This window comes from Rhincodon typus, chromosome 8 (assembly GCF_021869965.1).
Source record: "Rhincodon typus isolate 14 chromosome 8, sRhiTyp1.1, whole genome shotgun sequence".
NCBI classification, from domain to species: Eukaryota; Metazoa; Chordata; class Chondrichthyes; order Orectolobiformes; family Rhincodontidae; genus Rhincodon; species Rhincodon typus.
The window spans coordinates 42,052,974-42,078,065 of NC_063339.1; the positions used below are offsets into that span (position 1 = coordinate 42,052,974).

The 25,092-nt window shown below is 39.3% G+C and overlaps 2 protein-coding genes across 2 annotated transcripts in view; one reads left to right on the forward strand and one right to left on the reverse strand.

The window, feature by feature from the left end:
- The window catches only part of txndc16 (thioredoxin domain containing 16), a 40,802-nt gene extending 18,871 nt beyond the window's left edge, over positions 1-21,931 (forward strand). Inside the window, exons 5-12 of the mRNA XM_048599852.1 lie at positions 876-997; positions 2,408-2,498; positions 7,116-7,272; positions 8,251-8,417; positions 8,929-8,989; positions 19,304-19,433; positions 20,681-20,827; positions 21,831-21,931. Of these exons, the coding sequence (XP_048455809.1) occupies positions 876-997; positions 2,408-2,498; positions 7,116-7,272; positions 8,251-8,417; positions 8,929-8,989; positions 19,304-19,433; positions 20,681-20,827; positions 21,831-21,886 (931 nt within the window). The 3' untranslated portion in view covers positions 21,887-21,931. The remainder of the gene's footprint in view (positions 1-875; positions 998-2,407; positions 2,499-7,115; positions 7,273-8,250; positions 8,418-8,928; positions 8,990-19,303; positions 19,434-20,680; positions 20,828-21,830) is intronic.
- The window catches only part of LOC109932736 (thioredoxin domain-containing protein 16-like), a 105,474-nt gene that overhangs the window by 52,555 nt on the left and 27,827 nt on the right, over positions 1-25,092 (reverse strand). The gene's annotated exons all lie outside the window — the stretch shown is intronic.

Below are 25,092 nucleotides of genomic sequence, written 5' to 3' on the forward strand. Positions count from 1 at the left end.
GACCTACCTTCTGTGATTCATGCACAAGGACACCCAGGTCCCTCTGCATAGCAGCATGCTGCAACTTTTTACCATTCAAGTAATAATCCTTTTTACTATTACTCCTACCAAAATGTATGACTTCACATTTATTTACATTGTATTCCATCTGCCAGACCTTTGCCCACTCACTCAATGTATCTATGTTCCTCTGCAAAGTTTCACAGTCCTCTGCACACTTTGCTTTGCCACTCATCTTAGTGTCATCTGCAAACTTTGACACCCTACATGTGGTCCCCAACTCCAAATCATCTATATAAATTGTAAATAATTGCGGTCCCAAAACCGATCCCTGAGGCACACCACTAGTCACTGACTGCCAGCTAGAATAGCACTCATTTATCCCCACTCTTTGCTTCCTGTTAGTCAACCAATCCTCTATCCATGCTAATATTTTACCCTTAACGCCATGCATCCTTATCTTATGCTAAGCTAAGATCCTAATAGACAATATTATTTGAAAATTTGTTTGTTTTCCACATTTCTGAAGTCCACAACAGTTTGAGTGTCAGATATCATGCAGAATAACCAGCTTGCAGTCAGCATGAATGGTACTTTAATAACATCACTTTATTTCAAATTAACATTGCAGTTGTAGTACTTTTTAATATTGTACAACTCTTAACATATATCATTGAGAGTTTGCAGTAATTACTAAGTTTTGTGTTTTTATGCTGCCTTCCTCTAGGCTTAATTGTGCAGTAGTATTTGCTGTTAAGTTTACAATAACATCTGTGCTTTTTTTTGCAGTGTTTAGGAATCTTCAATTAGATAGAGTTCTTTAGTTTTGTTGTGAATTTCTCAGATGTCTCTGAATATATATTGCTTTGTTATAGTATTTTGCTGTTCAATGAGATAAAGTATGTGTACTCATTGATGGATCTTCATGACATTGAAAATGATATGAAAGGACGTGGTGATGTCATCTTTACATTTGTACGAGCAATCGGCGTTCCAGGTATTGTTAAAACAAGTTAACTTAAAGTTTAGTGTATTGATTTGTAATCTGCCAGAAAGCACAGAAATCCTGAGAAGAATGATTAATTCTGAGGAATTAATTAATAAATATTAATTATTTTTGTGTTCTTTTTTATAATATTATTCTATACAAAATCCAGTTTCAGCCAGTGCTGGTGAAACTGTTCCACGTCACTTCTCATTAATTGTTTCCCACCCTCTCCTAGCACAGAGATTATCTTAGGCAGGTTCATTTATGGCATCCTTCATAACAGTGCTTTCCTCAACGGCTCCCTAATGTTTAGTTTGGTCAATCTCCTCTCCACCCCTCTGTGGGCAAACTCTCTGGAAATGCCATACTTCAGTGGAGTCAGAATAACACAAACAATGGATTCTTCATCTACGTCTCTGTCACTCTATAGTACTTTAATCTATCCTTGATCTCTTTGTCCTGTTATGTTCCCAGATGATGGATGACCTGGCCATATCACATACCAGAGTGAAACCTGGCTTAACATATCATTTAACTTGTGCGCATGATTAATGTGGTCACAGAACATATTTACGCAAGAGTGTCAATATTCTTTAACAAAAAATATTTATTGCACAAAAGAGACAAAAAAATACAGAAAGGTCTTAACACCATCAGCAAGAAGAGTGTTTGAACTCATTTCCTAGCAATACCCTTTCAGATAATCAATACTAGTAAAGTATCACTTTGATTTTAACTCTTTAATTTCTTATCCAACTTTCCAGTTTTGATGATCCTTTCCAGATCCAGTTACCTAAACCTCTTCTGTTCTGATAGCTTGAAAATGTCTACACAAACTCTCACAGCTTGAAGATTTAGTAAACTCTCACAACCTTGAGATTCCACAAACTGAAATAAAGGGTCTTCTTAAGAGGATGAAACTGGTGAACATAGCGATGCCTGCCTGACATGATTGCCTATTATATCACTTGAAAGTGTGCTAATGGAATGGTAACACTGACTTGTATCCATTAACAGTCAAGCTGCTAGGTGGATGCTGTTTTTATTCCCAGCCATTTCTTTTTGTTCGTAACTGAAATTTCACCCACAAGTAATTTTTTGAAGATGATGTGAAATTTATGTATTTTATAATAAGGTGATTATGTTTATCTTTTTAACATTGTGTTTTGTGCCGTAATGCATTGCTTAAAAATTGTAGTTGAATTTTCACAAAAGCCTGGCCTTGGAATTGAAATTTTTACTCCACCGTTATGTTTTTTAGCTGGAGTAGTATGCATTATTTGACAAGATACATCAGTAGCATTGAGCTAGGCAAATAATAGAATGCTTCTTAGTCTCTAAAAATCCATTTGTTGTTTCCAGAATATTTATTACTGTGCACATCTGTACGCTTAATGTATTATTTATGATTTGTTTCAGAACACAGAGCCATTATGGAAACTGCTTTTGTTTATGGTACCAAGTATCAGTTTGTATTGACCACGGAGCAAAGTGTTTTGGAAGGCATGGAGTAAGTATGGACCTAAAATTGGAAAAACAATGATAATAAACTTAACGTGCAGCAAAGTTTTAAATTACGTTGGCCCCAGATTTTGCATTCAGCAGCAGATGAACACCATTCATTACCATTACACTAACCACAGATTTTCTATGGGCTTTCACACTGAAACTTGCAGTGATTAGATATCCATTTCAATCTGGCACAAGCCCTCTGGAATCTCTCTAACCAATCAGATCAAAGAATTTTTAATTAAATATGCAGGGTATAAAGTGCCAGTAAGTGTCTTTAATTGAAAACTTGAATTCAGAACCATTTGTTTACAGAAACCAACATAAAGAGAGGGAAAGAAAGATAGGATTAAAGAATAAGATAAAAATGTTTAAAGTTTGAACAATTACTGAAACCTCCAAACTACCTAAAATCTGTCAGTGATTATCCATACATGTAAATTTGGGTGCCAAAAAGTAATTAAAACTTATTACTCCATTCAAAAGTAGTACTTTGACAAGTAGTTTACATGTAGGTACTGCAACTGCCTGCCCTTCTGAGGAAGGGTCACCAGACCCGAAATGTTATCTCTGATTTATTCTTCACCGATGCTGCCAGACCTGCTGAGCTTCTCCAGCAACTTCTGTTTTTGTGCATGCCCTTCCTTGTATTTGCGATGCCAATACTGGGGGAGTAGGGCAGTTTGGATTTGGACAGCTTAATTTTTGCATTTAATAGAGCCTGAGTGATTGCTAGAAATTGTTGTCTAAATTACACTTTTTTTTTTAAATGGTGAGCACTAACCACCCGACTGATACATTTATCATAATGTTTAGATGAATGTGGAGTGTATGTGTTTAAATATTGAGTAAGTTAATAATGTATCATTGCCAGTAAAGGAAGAAACACCTGAGAAAAACTAGACAGATTTTGGGGAGGCAACTAATTTGTGATATCTTCCACTGACAAGGACAAAAGCAGCAACATAATAGAGAATTTTATCATTTTCAATTTCCCCTCCAAATCCCCCACAATGAATTGGATGTATATTGTTGTTCTTTCATTGTTATTGGGTCAATGTCCTGGGATTTCTTACTTTGCACCACTGGACTACAACTACAGGAAAAGGACACAACTGCCTTCTTGGAATTACTGGGGATTAGCATTTTTTAAACTTCACCCGTATCAATGAATTTTCAGGCAAGAAAAACCCATAGCAAATAAGGTATTTGTAACTGAAACAAATTACAAATCCATTACATAAAGTACCACATCTGTTCAGAGTGTTCTGCTTTAGAATCAAAACAATACTTTTTTGAAAAGGGAGAAAAGGAAACTTGTATGAACTTTGGAGGCTCAGTTGATTACAAATTGTAAGCAGGATGGCCCAATTTGCAGTATTGAGATATTGCACTTAAAAGACATAGCATGACAGAATCCCTACAGTGTGGAATTGGGCGACTCAACCCATTGAGTCTACACTGACCCTCCGATCAGCAACCCACCCAGATCCACCCACCTACCTACACTATCCCTGAAACATTGCATTTCCTTGTTCTGAGGAAGGGTCACCGGACCCGAAACATTAACTCTGTTTTTCCTTCACAGATGCTGCCAGACCTGCTGAGCTTTTCCAGAAACTTTGTTTTTGTTCCTGATTTACAGCATCCGCAGTTCTTTCAGGTTTTACTTATGCATTTTCCATTGCTGATTCGCCTAGCTTGTGCGTCCCTGGACACTTTGGGCAATTTAGCATGGCGAATCCACCTAACCTGCACATTTTTGGACTATGGGAGGAGACTGGAGCACTAACAAGAAGCACACACAAACATGGGGAGAACGTGCAAACTCCACACGGTCGCCTGAGCATGGGCATCGGGGTCCCTGGTACTGTGAGGCAGCAGTCCTAACCACTCAGCCACCGTGCTGCCCTAGAGTGTACTCTTATCATGTTTCAGTTTTCACAACATGAAGTGGTGCAATAGTGATAATGCCTCTGGATTAAGTTTGTGATTAAGTTTGAATTCAATTGATTAATCTGAATTTATAACCTGCCATTTATGATAAGTGAGAAATGTGGGCATTTGCTGATAGCTGCACAATATTCAGCACCATTCACAACTCCTCTGACACTGAAGCATTTGTAGCAATAGTCCGTATGTAGCAGTAACTGGGCTGATCAGTGGCAAGCAAATCTTGCACCACATAAGTACCAGATGATGACTGTCTCCCCTTGCTGTCCCATGGCAACTGTGAATCCTCCTCTATCAAATTATTGACCCCGAACTGAACTGAACCAGCCATATAGATACTGAGCTACAGGATCAGGTCAGAAGGTAGGAATTCTGCGGTGAGTAATTCATATCCTGACTCCTTATTGCTTGTCCACCATCTACAAGGAATAAGTTAGGAGTGCATTGGAATACTGTCCACTTGTCCTGATGGGTACAACTGCAAAAGCTGTCAAGAAGCTTGACACCATCCAAGATAAAGCAGCCTGCTTGATTGGCATTACATCCACTACATTTCACATTCAACACTTCAACACTGGTGCACTGTGCAGCATCTACAAGATGCACTGAAACAACTCACCAAGCCTTCTTTGACAATGTCATCCAAACAAGCAATCTCTATGATCTAGAAAGACAAGAGCAGCAGACACATGGGAACGGCATTACCTGCAGGTTCCCCTCCGAGCCACATACCATCCAGATGTGGATCTGTATCGCTGTTCCTTCACTGTCATGAGGTCAAAGTCCTAGCATCTCCTCCCTAACAGCACTGCAGCATACCTACATTCCAAGGACTGTAGCAGTTTAAGAAGGGAGCTTATCACCATGTTTGCAAGGCAATTAGGGATAAACGATAAATACGGTCCGAGCTAGCAATGTCCATGTCACATGAGCAAATTATAAAAAAAAAAACCCTTGTGTTCTAACTTACTTTGCATGAAGCTGGAGATGGTCAGATAGAATTTGAACTTTGGGAATGAAGAAAAATGAACTTCTTTGTGAATTTGATGAATGTTGTAAAAAGTTGGCAAGATATTGTTACAAATATATTTGGTTCCAGTAACGAATATTTTTAAGTTCAGTTTTTTTAACCTTCTGATTCATCTTGAGATACAGAATGCTTTAGTAAATTGTGCAGTTTTACATCAAATTATCAACAATTATCCAGCTTAGACAACAACATTGGAAGTTACTCCAGGTGTCAAAACTAACCATGAGCAATGTCAGAGATGATCTAACTTTAGAAAAGTGGTGCTACGATAAATTTAGACTGATGATCCTGACATAATGCCAGGATCTGCCGACCAGATCCTATCTGAGTATATTCAGTCTTGGGGAGGTTGTGTATTATAATGGAGTTTCCACAAAACTAAATGGATCAGGGATATGAGGGCAGCTCCTGTTGCAGAACGCTCCCACATAAAAAATGTCCTGACATTTCTTGGCTCGGCAGTTTTTTGCTCGGAGCTTATTAGTCAAATGTTAATTAGTCAAATATTCACTTAGTTAATCAAATCTTCCAAATGGCGGTGGAGTAGCAGGGCTGCGCTGGGCTTTTGAGCCTAGGACTCATCGCTCTAGCCTGCTTTCTTTTTTTTTTCTTTTTTTGTTTTGTTTTTCTGTTTTTTTCCATTTTTGGTTTGCTTTTCTTTTCTTTAAAGCCTTTTGCGGCAGGTGCTGCGAGAGTGGGCTGTGTGCGGTGTAGTGGCAGCCTCCTAGTGGTGAGAGGCAGCTGACGCGGCTTCTTCCAGCGATTGGAGGTAACGGTGGTGGCAGTGGCAGCAAGGCCGTCCTCCCAGCATTCAAGGCCGGAAGCAAAGCTCCTCCTGCGATCAGAGGAAGCGGACAGTCTAAGATGGCGGCGCCGGCAAGACGATATCTTGGAGGAAGGTGGCAGGAGCGGGACTCTTGGCAGCGCGGTGGCCTGGCCTGGCAGCCAGGCACTCCTGGTTGCAATAGGCCCAGAGTGGCGACACTTGGCATCATTGAGGCAACAGCGGAGCCAGAGACTCCTGGTTGCAGTCATGGCAAGCCCAGAGCAGAGACTCCTGGTTGTCGGCGAGGTGGCAATGGCAGGGAAGCTGGGGACTCCTGGTTGCAGGGCATGTGTGGGTTCAGTTCCAAATTCTGCATCAGCGGCATTGGCAAGGTGGGCCTGGCAGCAAAGAGATGGTGCCTAAAGAGTGGTGACTCCTATGTTGGTGGGTCTGGTGCCGCGAGTGGCGAGGTGGTAGAAGAGGGATGGCAGCGCGAGTGTCGTTGGTGAGCCGGCTCATGGTGGAGGCAGCAGAACGAAGATGGACACTCTTTCAATTATATCTTTTTATTGTTAAACTATTCAAAATGGTGCCAGATTGTGGTGGCAGTTGAAGCTTTTCGCTGTATTTGACTGTATTATTCACTGTAAAATGCAAATGACAATAAAAAATTCAATTCAATTTACGGGCTACCTGTCACTCTATAGTTGACTGATGTAAGAAGTACCATAGAAGGCTACAGTTTATTTTTGTATTAATATTGTCCTTTAGATGAACTGTGCATTGTAAGAGCACTGTATTTCTGCTAAAACATTTTTGTGCCTCCTTAATTACAATGTTTTGATTTTCTTTTAAATGTTACCACATAGCCTGGAAGATCCAGATAAATATTCAGCCAGACTTTGGTTCTGCCATTGCAAGATGGTCGCAGATAAGAATCAGCCATGCAAGAGGACCTATCTTAAACAACCACTAACTACTGTGAATATACATTCCTCCCTTAAAATATTGGAGGCCCCGCTAGTGGTGAGAAAAATATTTATTAAATTTTCATGTATTTTTAAACCAATATCTATGTTTTTTTCTGTTTAACTAATTTTATAAAAGTTGTTTACCCTCACGGAAAACACTGACAAACTGGATCCTGCCAAGTGTTATGTAGATTTTATCATAACCTAAGCGAGAAATATGTAGACTTTTAAAAGGAAATATAGAGTATGATTTTTACATTTTTGTTAATGTGGAAGGATGGCCGTGTTAGATGTTCACTAATACATCGCTGACCCATTGTTGAGAGAACATTCTCAATGTTGCCCCAATATATTGGTTGACAGGCAGAGATTCAGCGAGCTTTTTGTTCTGTCACATGCCTCGTCATTGGCATCCTGTGTCATCAGAAATTGTTGGCTAATCAGAGACTGGCAACATCTGGGCACTAAAGCCTGCTGGTCAAGATCTGCTGCTCAGGGGATTGCAATAAAGTACTTTGTTTTCACACTTCTTCTTCTCATGGGGTGAAGGTCAATGAATGCAGGGGAGGCAGAGGCAGGGCATGGCAGTCGCTTTCAGAGGTAATCCCTTTTCCCACATACATGCTTCCAATTCCCCCAGATTTGGGTAATCACAGGGCCTCCCCATACCCAGCAGGTCAGTTACCCACTTGGGAAACTAGCCACCTTTCTGTCTTGCTTGGAATGCAGGTAGTTGGGGAGCAGGCATGTTGAGGCCTTTGTGCTCATTAATTGACCATTTAGGATTTTTTTTGTGGTGATGTTTTGAGAAGATCACTCTAGACATTCGTGCGCAGAATTTAATTGCTGAGGTGGCAAAGAGGGGATGAATGTCTCGGCAGGGCCAACTCATCCAATAATTTGCCCTAACTGCCACCTTCAGAAAGGACAGAATTCTACCCATAGAGCTTAAAAAGTATTAATGCACAATAAGTATATTAAAAGTCTGTGAGAATAGTGCTGCATTAACATTCCCATTTTTCCACATTTTCAGGCGGAGGTTAATCTTCCACCAGAGGAAGTGTCTACAATTCATGTACAGTTAAAACTGCCCGTTGTGTTTCTTTTTACACAAAGAGAAACCTATGAACATGACAGAGTAACTGCTGAATCAGTAGCATGGCAACTACTGGGAAGAGCAGGAGTTGTAATAGTGTCAAGGTAATGTTCAGAATAACCTTAGTTTTGTCAGAAAAAGTAATTTTGCAAAAGAATGGCAAAGAAGCTAAGATCTTTCTCAAACATTGAGATTCTCTGTCTGTATCCTGAAGCTTAATTTTAAATTGGATTTAGGTGAGTGCCCCTTCATTAAAATTGAGATATTTTATTCATTGTTGCACAATCTTTTCATATCCAAACCATTACATTTTTCTCAGTCGGAGAATAGACATCTGTACAGCTTTAAGATGCTATTGAACATGACAGTTTTGTCCTTTCTCTTGTGTATGACCTGCCTGAAGATTTTTAAAATTTTAAAACTTGCTCCAGGATCTAATAGTACAAATGAAGGCACGATGTTTTAAAATTACAACTAAATCAGCAGAATGACAATTATTATAAATGTTTTATCAGCCAGTTATTCATTATCTCTGCTATAAATTTGATTTATAGTGCTTTTATCGTGATTGTTTAAAATTATTCTTTTGTAAGTGATTACATTCAACTTCAACAGGACCCAGCTACATCCCAAGGTACCAGCAGATGTCACTGTAGGCTACAGACCTGCTGGAGGGGTATGTCATTTATTTTGATGATTTGAAACTTCATTGCCTGCACGCTGTGCTGCACAGAATTCTCCTCATCTAATCTCCAGTTCCTTCCTTGCTAATCTCCTCTGGCAAATTCTACCCATGCAACCTCACCTGTATTTCCATAGCAATGATTTCTGTCCAAATAAAAACCGAAAGAGCTGCGGATGCTGAAAATCAGGATCAAAAACAAAGTTGCTGGAAAAGCACAGCAGGCCTGGCAGCATCTGTGAAGGAAAAAACAGAGTTAACGTTTCGGGTCCGGTGACCCTTCCTCAGAAATGATTTCTGTCCCTCTGGCCTTACCACTTGCAGCTTCTGCAACATCACCCTGCCTGTGATACTGGCCTTGTGCACGTTCTGACCCTCCATGAACAATCAATCAACAGTGTAGCTTTCAGCCAATGGCCTCTTATTCTTTGGTACTCATTCTTGGAATCTACTCAGCTTGTTTCTTCCTTCGTCAATTTTAAAAGCCATTTTTCAATTGTGAGTTTGATCAGTTTTAGCTAACGTATTGCTGTTTGACTTGCAATCTTATTTGATGTGCCTTTGGAGACTTACTTACATCAGAAATATTATGGAAGTTTAGTTATTAAATTTACTTTGTGTGCTTGAACACATTTCACCTTTTTATATGGACTTTCATATAGGATTAGTTATAGTTAAGAAACCGTTAGTTACGTTTGAAGCTCATACAGTTGAAGGCAAGCTGTTGACCCGCTTAGAAAATTGGCTGAATGGAATCAGACAGAGAGTAAGACCAATGGATAAATTCTCTAGTTAGCAGGATATGACTGGTGATGTCCCACAGAAATTTTTTTTTAAAAACTCACCATGTATATTAATGATAGCAAGCAAGCTACATACCCAAACATGCTGATGACACAAATGGTACTGCCTTTTTAAGTAGTAAAGATGGAAGCATAACATTTTCTGAGGCCTCTTCTGAAGAAGAGTTAGACCGGACTCGAAACGTTAACTCTGTTTCTCTGTCCACAGATACTGCCAGCCCTGCTGAGTATCTCCAGCATTCTCTGTGCTTGTTTCGATTTTAAAAAAAAGATGTTGGTAGATTAAATGAATGGACAAATCTGTGGCAAATGGATTTCCGTGCAAGCTCATGTGAAATTCATCCACTTTGGACCTTAAAAAAGAGCACAACAAGTACATTCCTAATGGTGAAGAAGGAGAAACAATAGGCAGCCAGCTTAGAGTGTGCATTGTGTGTTCACATGGGCTTAAGCAATGAAGTGAGTTACTCCTGCCATGTTCACTTGGGCTTAGTCCCCAGCCATCTTTTTCTACAATAAGCAAACTTTCAGCAATAGTTGGGTTGTTCATTAGTGTTGGGAATGTCAGGTATTTCTGACTCCACTTAGACGTAGCATGCACCTCTTACAGAGAAACTGTAATCAGCTACAATCACAGAAGTCTAAAATGGTAGGCCATGGCAAGCCCCTCCTGCCAATTGCAGGATCTCACTTTGAAGGTGCTGGTGGAGGAAGTGAGCAAGAGGAGAAATAAAAGGAAGGGATCTAGTTGATCTTCTTTGCACTAGTGGTGAGAGATGACAGGGTAAATCAATGCAAATGCATCACAACCAAGACCAAGCAGGAAAAGTTTAATAAACTGATAAGAGCTACTAAGATAAGACTCCTGCCTCTAACGTTTCTCTCCTTCATCATACACCACTCATTCAAAACTTGCCTCTTTCCCAATCTCTGCAATGTATTGTACCCCACCTCCTGCTGCTACTACAACAGTCTGCATCTGCTACTCTCCTCACTTTAACTTAATTTTAGGTCCTCCAACCCATGCCATCTTTCACATACCTCCTCACTACTTAACCTGACATGGACACCTCAAAACATCCTATTAGACCAACACACTCTCACTCCATTATTTCTTGAAGGACAAGTGGCCATTCGTTACAAGAATGCAGATGAAGAGTTTGTCCACTTGTGAGCTGGCCTGACTGGAAGACCAAGCCTTGGACATCATGGGTGGAGGGTACATTAGCATGATGAATGCTGATTCTGGAGAACACATTTGGATCACACTTTCTTTTGCTTCTCAATAAACTGTCGTCCTCACAAACTGAATGACAAGTGCTGCTGCGTTAAGGAATCACTCATCTGTCTCTCTTAATCCTTGCCACTAACTCTTATCCCTCTGTTCCATTCCATGCTCAGAAGCTGAGCAGTCTCTGGGGAGAGAAGATGAAGAACAGGAAAGTGCATTTGAAGACAGTGCATCAAATGCATGAACCTTGGAAGTACCTATTTAGGCTTTGCTTTCCCACTTTTCCTGGAACTAGATAAGGATTGCTAACACTCCTGTAGGGAGAAAAATAGATATTGAGGATCCAATTTACAGACGTAAATGGAAGGCTGTGCAACAAACACCTTCTAAGGTGCATTAGTTCACGTGCTTGCAAGCTTGTGCACAACGTCAAAACATGGGTAGTTTCCCTTTTAGCTTAGATGAGGTTTTGATGCATGTCGCCAAAACCTTGTAGTAAACCATGGGGCAGGTGATCAGGTCTATAAGCATGACAGAGGTTCTGACAGTAATAGAACCACTGGAGACAGTTCTAATAGCTTCAATGGAAGCTTAAATGCTTTCACCTTGACATCAGCATGCAGCATCTCCTCAAGCTTTCAAAATCGGAGATCCTGGGTAGATGGTTGTTGAGCAGCACAGCACTACTGCACTTTTCTACTGTGTGAAATGCAGGCATGCAGCCATATGAATATTTGTATTTCCCTGAGGGAGTGCTTACTGCACAGCCCCAGGATGACTGCATGCCCCCTTCCCACCTGCTTTGCAACCATATTTGTACCAAACTACCCTGGACAGTGCTGGCATTGTTAAAATCTGAACAGGGTCATAAATGGCCAGAGATGTTTTGGGTGACCCACCTCCTTCACCTGAAAGGCCCTCTTTTTCTACTGGAGTTCCTGGCTCCACAGAACTGATCTTTAAAATTGCAGCTTTTGGTCAGGGAATGTGGAGGGCTGTATTGGGAATTGGGGCAGGTGACCCAGTAAGAGCCTCGAGGCTCTAGCACTGTGGTCAAAGCTTAAAAATACAGATTAAACTATAAATACCTGATCACTCCCCCTCATCCCCACACACTCTCACTATGCCTCAGCTGTGAAATACCCAGCATTATTTTCTTTTAACTCCGCATGTTCGTAGTCAAATTTGCCAGTCCCAATGAGTTTATGCATTTTTTTGTATATAAACATGCCTTTCCTGAAAGTTGCCTTACCTCCACCAAAGCATTTCCTTACTTCACCAAAGTGTCCAGAGACCAGATTCATAGATTATATGTTGCCTTTCCAAAAGGGGAAGTACAAAACATTCCACCAGTACTCACCTTTCACAGACCACCCCCCCTTTCATTCCCCCTCACATTCACACACTCCCCATCCACCACCCAGTTTTGTTGGGGTGGGGTGTGGTTCTGAGAACAAACCTTTCCATTAATTTCCTGTCTTAGAGCTTTAGTAGATGGTAGCACTGTTGGACCTACCTTGCTATTTGTAACTTTCACTTACTTGTCACCTGTTGATGTTCCTTCTCTGTTTCTTCCTCATCCAGCAGCCCCAGTCATACAGTATGGAGTCTGCAGCCACCAAGCTTGAGACTTCTTTGGGGTTGTATTAAAGGAGATTAAACCCCAGTGGTCTTTTCTGTCAGAGTTCTGGTTCTTGTATGATTTTCAGCATATCAAAGCCATCTATCTGCCTGGGTCATTGACTAAAATCATGAGCCAAATGGCAAAAGATTAACCCAGGTCCCTGAGCAGACAACTTCTGACCAATTATCCTTATGGAAGTGAGGCGATGTTGAGAAATGGCTTGGGTGAAAAATATCATGACTATCACAGGAAGTAAGAATCCCTACAGTGTGGAAACAGGCCATTTGGCCCACAGTTGGCACACCAACTCTCCAAAGAACATCCAACCCAGTCTCACCCCCCCACACTATATTTCCCATGGCTAATCCACCTAACCATCACATCTTTGGACTGTGGGAGGAAACCGGAGCGCCCGGAGGAAACCCGTGTAGACACGGGGAGAATGTGCAAACTCCACACACAGTCGTTCAAGGTTGGAATTGAACCCGGGTCCCTGGCACTGTGAGGCAGCAATTCTAACCACTGCACCATTGTGTTGCCGACAGAGATTTGCACAATGCTCTGCAAATGCTCGCAGATGAGTGACACAATTGAGGAACAGATTTTTTTTTCTGTTTCAAAGCTTTGCTAATTGATAGGAAGCACAGAGGAGACTTCCTGCACCTGAGGGGATGCAGTAATTCTGACAAATCCAACTTTCTTCTTGTTTGGAAATCTCCATAGAGAATTTGATAAACTCTCGTTGCTTTGCAAAGAATGCTACTGTATTGACAGAAAACTAACATGTTCCTTATGTACCTTTTGGAGTCTGCATTTCCACAAAATCATGAACTGTGAGATGAGTTACCCTGAATTACCCGGGTATTGCTGTACATGCTCTGGTATTATTGTAGTTGTTGCTGCAACAGGTGGCTTGGCTCAGTTCCTGCCTCCCAGGTCCCTGGGAGTGAAGCTGCCCGATGCGCGCTTCTGTCGGGTTCGGGAGAGACAGTCAGCTCTTGTGGCCTCCTTGCCTTCGTTCTCTTCTAGCAGCTTCTCTGGGTTTGTAGTGCCTCCCTTGGTGCTCTCTTTCTCTTCAGATAGCATCTTAAAAGGCAACCTGAGCTACATTTCCATGCTCCGTGATGGTGCCGTAGCTAATCTTCCCAAACTAATGAAATGTGAAACACCAGCCAACATAATGAAGAAGGGGCAAATTACTGCAGATGCTGGAATCTGACCTGAAAACAAAAAAAAATGCTGGTGATCACAGTGGCTCAGGCAGCATCTGTGGAGAGAAAGCAAGCTAATGTTTCGAGTCTAGATGTTAGCTTGCTTTCTGTCCAGGGATGCTGCCTGACCCGCTGTGATCTCAAACATTTTTTGTTTTCAACATAGTGACGAAATTGTTTGAAATGTACACCATCAGCATGAATGACTAACCATAATTTTATTGAAGGTGAGACTTTCATTAGATATTGCTGCTGCCTCCTGTTCTAACAGTTTCTGTCATGATTTGCATCATGTAATTAGGAACTAACAAAGTGGGACTTGGGCATTGCACCTATATATCCGTATGCATATTCAGACAGTGTTTGCTTCAGGAAAGTGTTACAGAAAACATATTTCCCTCTAAACTTTGTTATTGCACAAGCCTATGCATTTATGATTGCAAACCCCTTAATTTTTTTTTGTGGGGCATTTGTATAGTAACTTAAAAGGGCTGATGAGCTCAGTCTGTGTGTGAACTTCTGTGTAGCTGCACAGCAACACACTTTAGAAGTCTTCAAGATATTAACAGGAAAAGACAGGGTAGATTATGATAAACTATTTCCACTGATTGGCGATTCTAGAAGCAGGCAGCGTAGTCTAAAAATTAGGGCGAAAGCATTTGGGAGAAATGTTAGGAAGCAGTTCTAAGCACTGAGGGTTGTTGGGGTTTGGAACTCTCTTGCACAAATGTTAGTTGATGCTCGATCAGTTGTAACTTTTAAATCTTGAGATCGATTCACAAAAATTTATCTAAGGTATTAAGAGATATGGGCCAAAAGCAGGTATATGGAGTTAGGCCATGATTTCATTGAATAGTGGAACAGCTTTGAGGGGCTGAAAAGCCACACCTGTTCGTGTGTTCCTCAAAGGAACATTGCCAAGCACCCAACCCATTAGGGGTGAAATGTTTAAAATGATTAAAAGGGAGAAATAGGTTAGATGCAGGGAAATTATTGGGATGACACCAGGAGATGCTTTTTCACACAGATTAGTTTAAATCTGAAATGCTGTTCGTCCGTGCTGTGGATTTTGGTCAATTGCAATGCTCAGGAATGAGATTGATACATTTTTAATGAATCATGATATGAAGGGATATAAATTCAAGGTCAGTACATAGGGTTGAAGTACCTGTCATCCTGATTTGAATCAAGCAGCATGGCTGACCTGGATCTTAACAAGGTGCATGCAAAAGCTGTGTCAGCATTTTAATTCTCGGAATTGGAATTCAAACTTCATTATTGAAGACCCAATTATCTAACATAGCCCCAGTAATTGAGAAGGTAAAAATCCACCCGGTTCCTGATTACCAATGCTTTTACTGTTAAAAACTACGTGTGTGTAGATATCCTATGAGGACCAAACTGAAGGTGGATGTTCAGAAAGTCAATTGATTTGCCAGCATTCACTGTTTAGGCTTTCCTGACGTTTCAGAGGCTTTTAATTGCCCTCCTGGGGATATTTTGCACTATGTTTGCATAACATCGGGAAAGGAGTGTTGGTTGAATAGGGCTTTATAGTATCATGAATTGTTGTGGAATACCGCCATTTGTGGTGATTGCATACTTTTTGGGTAATATAATATCAGATCTTTTTTGCTGTTACCTCCTACTCTGGTGCTCAGGATATTTTATTTGCACTTGGTCAGAAGGATTGACAGATTCAACATTCTAAAATTGTTGCGTACCGTGGCAGTTTGCTCAACACTAATGGAAGATTGTGTTAATTTGTCAGTATTTAGTTAGAGTTCGGTTAGATATTTAGATAGTAATTGATGTATTAATATAATATTCTGTTTTATTGTAGTCAGTGAAAGATGCTGCTGTTAAAAGCATATGGCCCTTTGCCTGTGGTTGCTTTCTGTCAAAGCTGACATTAATGATCTGGCCACTGGCTAATAGATCCTATATCTAGTGCAGGAGAAGACTCACTTTTTATGACCTACTATAAACTATAAAGACCTTTGAAGTGAAATGCATTTTGGGTATCAGGACACAACTAGGTCTTAAATTTTCTGAAGAAGGGTCCAGACCCAAAACTTCAGCTTTCCTGCTCCTCTGATGCTGCCTGGCCTGCTGTGTTCATCCAGCTCTACACCTTGTTATCTAGGTCTGAAATGATGTTAGTTTTTTAACCTTGGGTATGTAACTGTCCACGTATAACTTTGGAATTAAGTTCTGTCATCAGTATTGTCTGATTATTTTGACTTACTTTGTTATATTTTGTAATGGTGCATTGTTACCTCAATTTTAACATAATTCATTATGATGATAAGACTTGATTCTTGCCAATGTGACTCCTATTTCTTTGGAGAACAAAGGGAGATCATAATCTTTTCAAAGTAACTTTTTAGTTAACTTAGTAAGTAACGTTTTTAACTAAAACACATTGATAGACTTTAGAATTTGGTGGCACGGTGTCTCAGTGGTTAGCACTGCTGCCTCACAGTGCCAGGGACCTGGGTTTGATTCCAGCCTCGGGTGACTGTTTGTGTGGAGTTCTCCCTGTATCTGCGTGGGTTTCCTCTGGGTGCTTCAGTTTCCTCCCGTAGTCCAAACATGTGCGGGTTAGGTGGATTGGCCATGTTAAATTATCCATAGTGTTCAGGGATGTGTAGTTTGGGTGCATTAGCCATAGAAAATGCAGGGTTACAGGGATAGAATATGGGTATGGATATGGGTATGAGTGGGATGCTGTTCGGAGGGTTGGTGTAGACTTGTCGGGCTGAATAGTCTGTTTCCACACTGTGGGGATTCTATGTTTTAAAACGCCCCAGAACATTTAAAAACGTCAGTTGGAACATTTGTAATCATATTATTCATTAGTGTATGATACTACATATTCTGTAAGCAGGCACACAAATTACTTTGATGGTGCCTCATCTTAAGAGTTCTGTAATCTTAGTAGGCTGACAGGAGCAAGCTGTAATGAAAAGGATGGCCCCAGTGTCAGTGCGGGGAACCAGTCCAGAGATGGCAGGAAGGGAATACCAGTAAGTGATCGTCAGCCTTAAAAAATGAATCATATATTGAAGATGTGCTATCTAATCAATCTGAAATTGATCACTTGTAGTTCACGCATTGACCAGCCACTTAGACTGCAGGATGCTTCTGATCAAGTACAGAGGTAGAGACCATTAAGTGTTAATAAGCAATAATCCATCACAGTCCAGTGCACAGTAAGAAGACCCCTTAACAGTAGCTGTTCTATAAGACAGAGAATAAATTAGGAGATAATGAGGGCATGTGAAAAAAAAAACAGTATGTTAATAAAGGGTAACTTTAATCTTTATGTAGATTTGAAAAAATCAAGTTGGTATAGGATGCCAGGAGAAAGGGTTCATAGAGTATTTGAAGCAGTTTTCAAGAGCAATTTGTGGATTCAATCAGAAATCATGCTATTTTGGAACAGATGTTGTGTAATGAGGCAGATTGATAAATGATCTCAGAATAAAAGATCTTCTGGAAAACAGTGACTATTCACTTTTAGATTCAGTTTGAGAGTGAGAAACTTGAGTTGGAAACAACAGTGCTGAACCTAAATAAGGGTAATTATTTTACAGAATTGACTAGGTTAATCACAATAACTACAAAAGAACAATACTTATAAGGCAGTGATTCAGCCCATCCACTTCAGGATACCAGCATTTCTGGTTAACTGATAGTAAAACCATGAGACAGAGGAAGAGAAGGTAGCCATTTGACCCATCAACTCTGCTTTACCATTCAATGAGATCATGGCTGATCTGGTAATCCTCAATTTTACTTTCCTATCTTTTCCCTATAACCCTTGATTCCTTTACTGATTAAAAATCTGTCTATCTCAGCCTTAAATATACTTAATAATTCAGCCTCCACAGTCCTCTGCTATAAAAATTTCACAGAATCACTACCCTCTGAGAACAACAAAATCCTCCTCACTGTGTTAAATAGATGACACCTTATTTTGAGACTATGCCGTATGGTGCGAGGATTTACCACAATGGGAACAACCTCTTTGCATCTACCCTGGCAAACCCCTAAGAATCTGGCATTTTACAAAAGGGTCACCTCTCATTCTTCTAAATTCCAATGAGTATAGCTCAACTCAGTCAACCTCCATTCATAAGAAAATCCCTCCATAAGTGGAATCAGCCTAATGAATCTCTGAACTGTCTCTGGTGTCAGCTTTCTTTAGATAAGAGGATCAGAAACATTTCACAGTATTCTAGATGTAGTCTAAGTTGAATAGTTTTAGTAAGACTTCCCTATATTTATAGGCTAATATATTTGGAATAAAGGCCAACTTTCCACTTGCCTTTTCAATTACCCACTGAACCTGAATGCTAGCTTTTTGTGAGCCATACGCTGTAGCTTTATGCAGCCTTTCCTCAATTAAACATGATTCAGCCTTTCTATTCTTCCTGCTAAAGTGCTTAACATCACATTTTTTCACATGATATTCCAACTGCCAAGGTCTTGCCCATTCATTTAACGTGTTGATATCCCTCACCCCATGACTCGTTGTGTCATCCTTGTTACTTATTTTTCCAACTATTTTTTGTCTCATCCACAAACTCGGTGATAGTAAGTTCACTTTGCTCATCCAAGCCATTAATCTACATCATATCCATAATACACTATCCCCAATACCATCGACTCATCTTATTAAGTAGCATAATGTCCAGCGCCTTATTGAATATCTTTTTGGAATCTAAATATTTTATATCTACTGATTCCCCTTTACCTATGCTGCTTGTTACCTCCTCAAAGAACTGTGATAAACTTGTCAGCCCTTCATGACGTTATTCTGACTCTGCTTGAGTATGTTATGTATTTTTAAATGCTCTACTATTACATCCTTAGTATTCTTCCAATGACAGGTGTTAAGCTAAATGACCTATTAATTGATTTTTTTCCCCCTTCTCTTTTTGAATAAGACCACCTTGACTTGTTGCATGCATGTGCTGTAGGTGTACCCAAAGTAATGTTAAGAAGCAAGTTCAATGATTTTGACTAGTGTTAGTCATGGAACAGTTATACAGTTCCAAAGTAGAATGGCATGTGGCTTGGAGGGGAGCTTGTGGTGGTGTTCCCGCTATCCTTTTTTTCAGTGTGTTAGAGATCACAGGTTGGTCTGATCTTATGATGGAAGAAAAGCCATTGATGGAGCAGCTGAAGATAGTTGAGCATAAGTTACTGCCCAGAGGAAAATTCTGTGGCAAAACAAAATTGTGCATATATGTGAATTGTAATCCAGTTCATGAATAGTTAATATGTGGCTTTTATTTTCTTACAACATTGAAACATTTACCAAAAGTAAATTTCTGAAAGCTAAGAATTAGGTCATTTCTGTGTTTAACTATATGTAACCCTTAGAAATTGTTTTTGTTTGACTTCTGATATGCTGTTGTGTTTCTTTAGGACTTACCCATCAATTATTTGGTTATATCATCAGTTGAAGAAATTGTTGATCTTGTCAAAGGTGAAGTGAAAAATGTGTCCAATGGGGTTAAAGATGAAGAAGAGGAAAATGAAGATTTGGATTTCCTAGGTATGGTGAAGTACAATTAGATCACAAAAGAGCAAAATATAATGACAACCCCATACATGGAGAGTAAGGAGCAACCTTTCGTTTACCATTTTATGCTTTATATCATAAGAGAGGAGTACAAGTTCATAACATAAATGCATTGTATTACTAGGTAACATCTACTTAAAGTTGTTCAGTGTATTTAAACTCCAGAACTTCCTGTTAAGTAAATAAGCATAAGCAGAGTAGGAGTTCCTCTTAATGGAAGCATATTTTAAAACTACAATAATTCCATATCATTATATATACATGATTCAAAAATGTTAATGCTTTTAGCATGTCTTCTCGCACATTTTATATTCCCTTTTTTGAGAATAATAGGAAAGTGGTGGGAAGATAATTTATGACATGCATCCTGAATGCTGTTTCTGGGGCCAATTCAGGAATGTCTGACCCAGAGGTTCTGGATCCTACCACTGCACCACAAGACCTCCTTCAGAAATGTCATGCTAATAAATAGATTGAAGGTACTGTTCACATTAAAATAGATCTGAATAGTCTTCTTCATAACAGAAATGCATATGGCGCATCTTCATCACATGTTAATGCAGTTCCCATATTTACTTTTTTCTATTGTATATGCTTAAAGAAGGATGAAGTAAGAACAAAAAATATTACATAACAGCAAGTCAGCCAGGACAAATCCATTTGTTGACAGAACTGGAATAGTTCTTTATTATAATGTTTATTTCAACAACATGTATGATTTTTTGATGAAATGTTTTTATATTATACTTTATTTTGTGGAGATTGTTTCCTTTGTAATTTTATGTTGAATTATGATGATTAATTGTGTACCTCTGGGATCAAATAACAAGGATGCCTCATTATTCTTAGCTTCCTCCTGTTCTGCAATGTACTATTATAGTTTCCTGAGATGAGAATAATCACTTCTTTTAGAAAAGGGTAAAGTAAATAAGTTTTGAATGCATTTTACAGAAAGGTTAGCAATCACTTGGGTACATGAAAAGTAAGCATTCCAGACAAAATGGCAGTGGTTGCAGCTTTAGTGTTGCTACTTCTGAGGCATCCAGGAAAGTCACTTTAGACTATCTATGATGCTTTTGAAACTAGTCGCAAAACCTTTTTTTACCTGCAGTGTAAGCATTAAGATGCTTACAGTTTTGTAAAGGGTGAATGCATGATTAGGAAAAATGTTAATCTTAGTTAGGTCAGTTGGATCTGAAGATTATTTTTCTGTACTTCAGATATTCAAGATGACGAAGTAGCACAAACTATCAACACATACATATGGAGGAAGCATGATGTAGGCTTAATTCAAGCACTAACAGATGTCAGCTTTCCTGCAATCTTAGAAACAATTCCCCACGTGGTGGTGCTGTTCTACACTGCTTGTAAGTACTGAGACATTTTATAGATATAAGCTGATAATTTAATTTAACTTATTAAAAGATGAAGTGAAAAGAATTCCTGGGCTAAGTATCAAATTACAAAGTTTGAACAAAAATTCATTTCATCTGTCAAACGCAATGAAAAGTTATTGGGTACAATATGTCGAGATGAATACAAAACAAATTGAAAGTTTGCATTTTCTATGCATAAGCATATTATGATGGATGTGTGTAAAAGGATGATATGATTGGCTAATTTAACCAGATGGAGCAAGTAAATAGTGAACGTTTATGCTCTTGATGTTTATATACAATCATTTACGTAGTAAATATTCCTGGTTTCTTTTAAGAAGGTTGATTGTAGTTTTTTTTCTAGGTGTCAGTTGTCAGTGTGTGTGCAGCATATTTTGTCAATTTTCAATTTTCTCCCTACACCTGAAGTTCATGATGTGTACTAAGGTGGAGTTCCACAGGTTGAATTGGCAGTCCTCCTGTTGCTTCTCTTAGTCACGGTTCTTAATTAGATAATACCTCATGATGGGCTATAATCAAATTGTTCATATCACATCATGGTAATTTATTGATGTCGAACACATCATTTGTAAATTAATAATAATATTACAGAATGAAAGTACATATTTCTGGAGTCTTTGCTGTAGTTATGATCAATGGAATTAAGGTGAAACAGTAAACAGAACATTTTCGTGGATAAATTCCCCCATCTATGAGGTATATACATAATTTAATAAGACAAAATGTATTTTAATGAGAATTTTTCCCACATCTTTTGAATGCTATTGCAAAAGTATGTTTCTGTTAACATTCTGTATATTTCTGGTAATATACACAAAGTATTGTGCCGGATAACAAGGATGAGTTCAATGTGCAGAGTCCAAACCTTGAGTTTGTTACTTTTATGTCTACAATCAACTTATTTATTAATTCTAGCTGGATTAACTGCATTAACATCTGCATTCCATAACTCTTTGCCCATTTTCAATCTTAGTTAATATGCTCCAGGCTACTCTTGCCTACAAATACCTGTGCCAGGTGATCTCCTGACAAGGTAGACCACACAGGGCTGTCTTGTGCCATTCTCATATATCCGTCAGCCTAGATTGACCACTTGTTCTGTCATTCTCCATTTTGACCTCTACAAGAGACCTCTGGAGAGTTCCAGCTCCATTCAAGTGGATAAGTATTGACTTTTTCTTTTCTGCTTGTCACATTTTAGAAATCCTTTTACTCTTGCAATTTCAAATACATCTTCACTTGCCGTATAATCTGTAAAACTGTATATATGGACAACTTAAACATTATCTCACGTTTCTGCAGAAACACTGGTGCTTATAATGAATGTACAGTAAGATATTTTGTTATGGTTAGTTATAGCTAACTTAATCTGTAAATGTAAACAATGTGTGAAGCAATGCAGAAACACACCTCTTCTGCCATCTCTGCAAAAACTGTTAACAACATTTTAAACAATGTTTGTGGTCTTTCAGTTTTGAAATTTTAAGTGAAGTATTTTTGTAATGTGGAACCTAGTATAAGTTATTTTTGTGCAAGATTAATTCCTTTAAAAACCTTTTATATTCAATCTCTAACAATTCCAGCCTAATAATTCCACATTAGAATATTGATTGACCACAGTGGACATAGTAGCTGAGTTCAAATCCTCTCCACATCAATGATCACACATACATTTTCCAGGATTAGTAATTGAACAGCAATTAATTATGAGGTTTGCTGCATTGTTTCCTGCCCTCTGTTGCAGTTTCAATGAATTTTAAATGCAGTTAGTATGTTCGTGATGACTGGGAGTCCAGAGCCAGGAGTCACAACCTCTGATTGTAACAGGGTCAGTCAGGTGGATCTCAGGTGGAATATGAGCTCCCTGATTGGGGCTGTTAATCTGGTCCAAACAGGGAGCCCTGGCTGACAGATAGAAACAAGAATGTCAGAGGTTCTGTTCACTCTAAGAGCTGGCTCTGAGGAAACTGGATCAGTGTCAAGGACGTTCCACGTGTAAATAAAGGGTGACCTGGTGATGGGACACTGGTCTATGTGGAGTTATTTCAGAGTTTGACATTGGTCTTAGGGCTAAAGGGATGAAAGGATATGGGAAAAGGTGGGAACAAGTTACTGAATTGGATGATCAGCCATGATCATGCTGAATGGCAGAGCAGGATTGAAGGGCTGAATGGTCTACTCCTGTCCCTCTTTTTTCTGTTTCTAGTGCCTCAGTTGATCACTGTCTTGGGCCAACTTATTTTGTTAGGAGAGCTCAAAAATTAAACAAGTAAATTCTAAACTATATGATAATTTTATTTTTATTTGATTTAATTCAGGCTGTTTCTTAAATCTTGAAGCTTTGGGGAGCCAACCCCAAATAATTTTGAACATCGCACAACAGGATGGCCTATCCTGTTTGGTCACACGCTGGTGTAATACTAGAAACAGTGATGCTCTTAAGAAAGAGAGCATTTACGATTTTACGTCTGGAGCTAATTGTTTGATGCTGGTCTCCCGCGAGCATAGGTGTAATCCCAATAAAGTTTTGTAGCAAGTCTCAAAAGAGAACAGTAACTCTAGAGCCCTGAACATCTTAGATTCATTGTTATGGTAAGGGAAGAATTTTAACCAACTTATAAAATCTTGCAATTACGTTACGTTTCAAAGCAGTTTGCAGCCAGTGAAGTACTTTACAAGTGTACTCACTATTATAATGTGAACTGTGGGAACCAATTTTCATAGGACAAGATCATACAACTGGCAGTAAGGTAATGACTTGTTTTAATGACGTAGGTTAAAGGATACATATTGGCCAGAATACTGGAGAAAACTCTCCTTTTGAAACACAAACAGAAAGTCTAGCAGAAACACAAACAGAAGCTCTCCTCTTCAAAATGCCCACCTGAGACGGCAGATGGTGTTTTGCTTTAACATCTCATGAAAGATACTTCCTTTGTCCTGCAGTGTTCTCAATCTGGAATGGAGCTTTGATGCATGAGTTGAGAGTACTGGCCCTGAATGGATGCTCATGAAGGGAATAAAGTGGGCTACCATGTATGGGCCAAACCAGGTTTAGATGGCAGATTGCCTTTCCTGGCAGTCATTCATGAACCAGATGGAATCTTAAGATTGTCCAACTGTTTCATGATCAATAATTCTTAGACTAGCTTATAATTCCAGATTTATTAATTAATTGTATTTAATTTCCACCAGCTGACTTAGTGGCATTTAAACCCTTCTCTGAGTTGGGCGTCTGGTTTATGAATCAAATAAGATGACCACTATGTGTTCATCCGGAGTACCATCTGCTTTGGTCAACCACAGACTACTGGTGAGCCTTGATTTGGGGGATCGTTTCAAGATGCATGACATTGCCTGTATAGCTTGGGTACCAGATTTTGTAGCTCATTGTGAAAATATTGATGCAAGAACTGTTTTTTTTTCATTCATTCAGTCTTGGAATGTGAGTATTGCTGGCAAAACAGCCATTTATTGCCCATGCTTGTCCGTATCATGGATAGTAATTTCAAGTTCATCAGCTGCCTTCCTAATTGTTGCAGTCCATGTGCTGTAGGTATCACAAAGTACAGTAAGATAGGGGGTTCCAAGATACTGACCCAGCAACAATGAAAGGGTGGTAATATATTTGCAAGTCAGGGTGCTGAGTGACATTGATAAGAATTTTCAGGTGGGGGAGGTTTTTCCATGCATCTGCCAGTTTTGTCCTTCTAGGTGGTGGAGGTCATAGGTTTGAAAAGTGCTGTCGCAGGGACCTTGGTGATTTGCAGCACTGCATTTTGTTGCTTTGCTAACACTGTGCAGCGGTGCTGGAGGGATTGAATGTTTAATACATTTTCATATTTTGTGAAGTTTGGACTTCTTCACATAAGTTGCATTGTAAATGTTATGACAGTGAAAAGTGGTTTCTGCTTCATATGATTATTAAAATTATATTCTAAGTCTGGAGTCAAGTGATAGCCAAGTGAAGAGAAGTGGAGTTCCTGAAGCTGCCTTCTCTTAGTGCTTCTATTTGAAATGGCATGGAATATGAGCCCAGGTCAGAGTCCTTTTGACCTTCCTAGGCTCATTTTAAAAAAATCTTCTGTGCCTTGATTTAAACGTTGACAGTCAGGATTCTTGTCATCCTGAAATTTATTTAGAAGAAAGCTCTGTGCATGTTATTAAACTTATGCAGACATCCTTGGCAGGAAGCTTGGATTTGCAGGCAGGCAGATCTCTTGTAAAGTAAACAA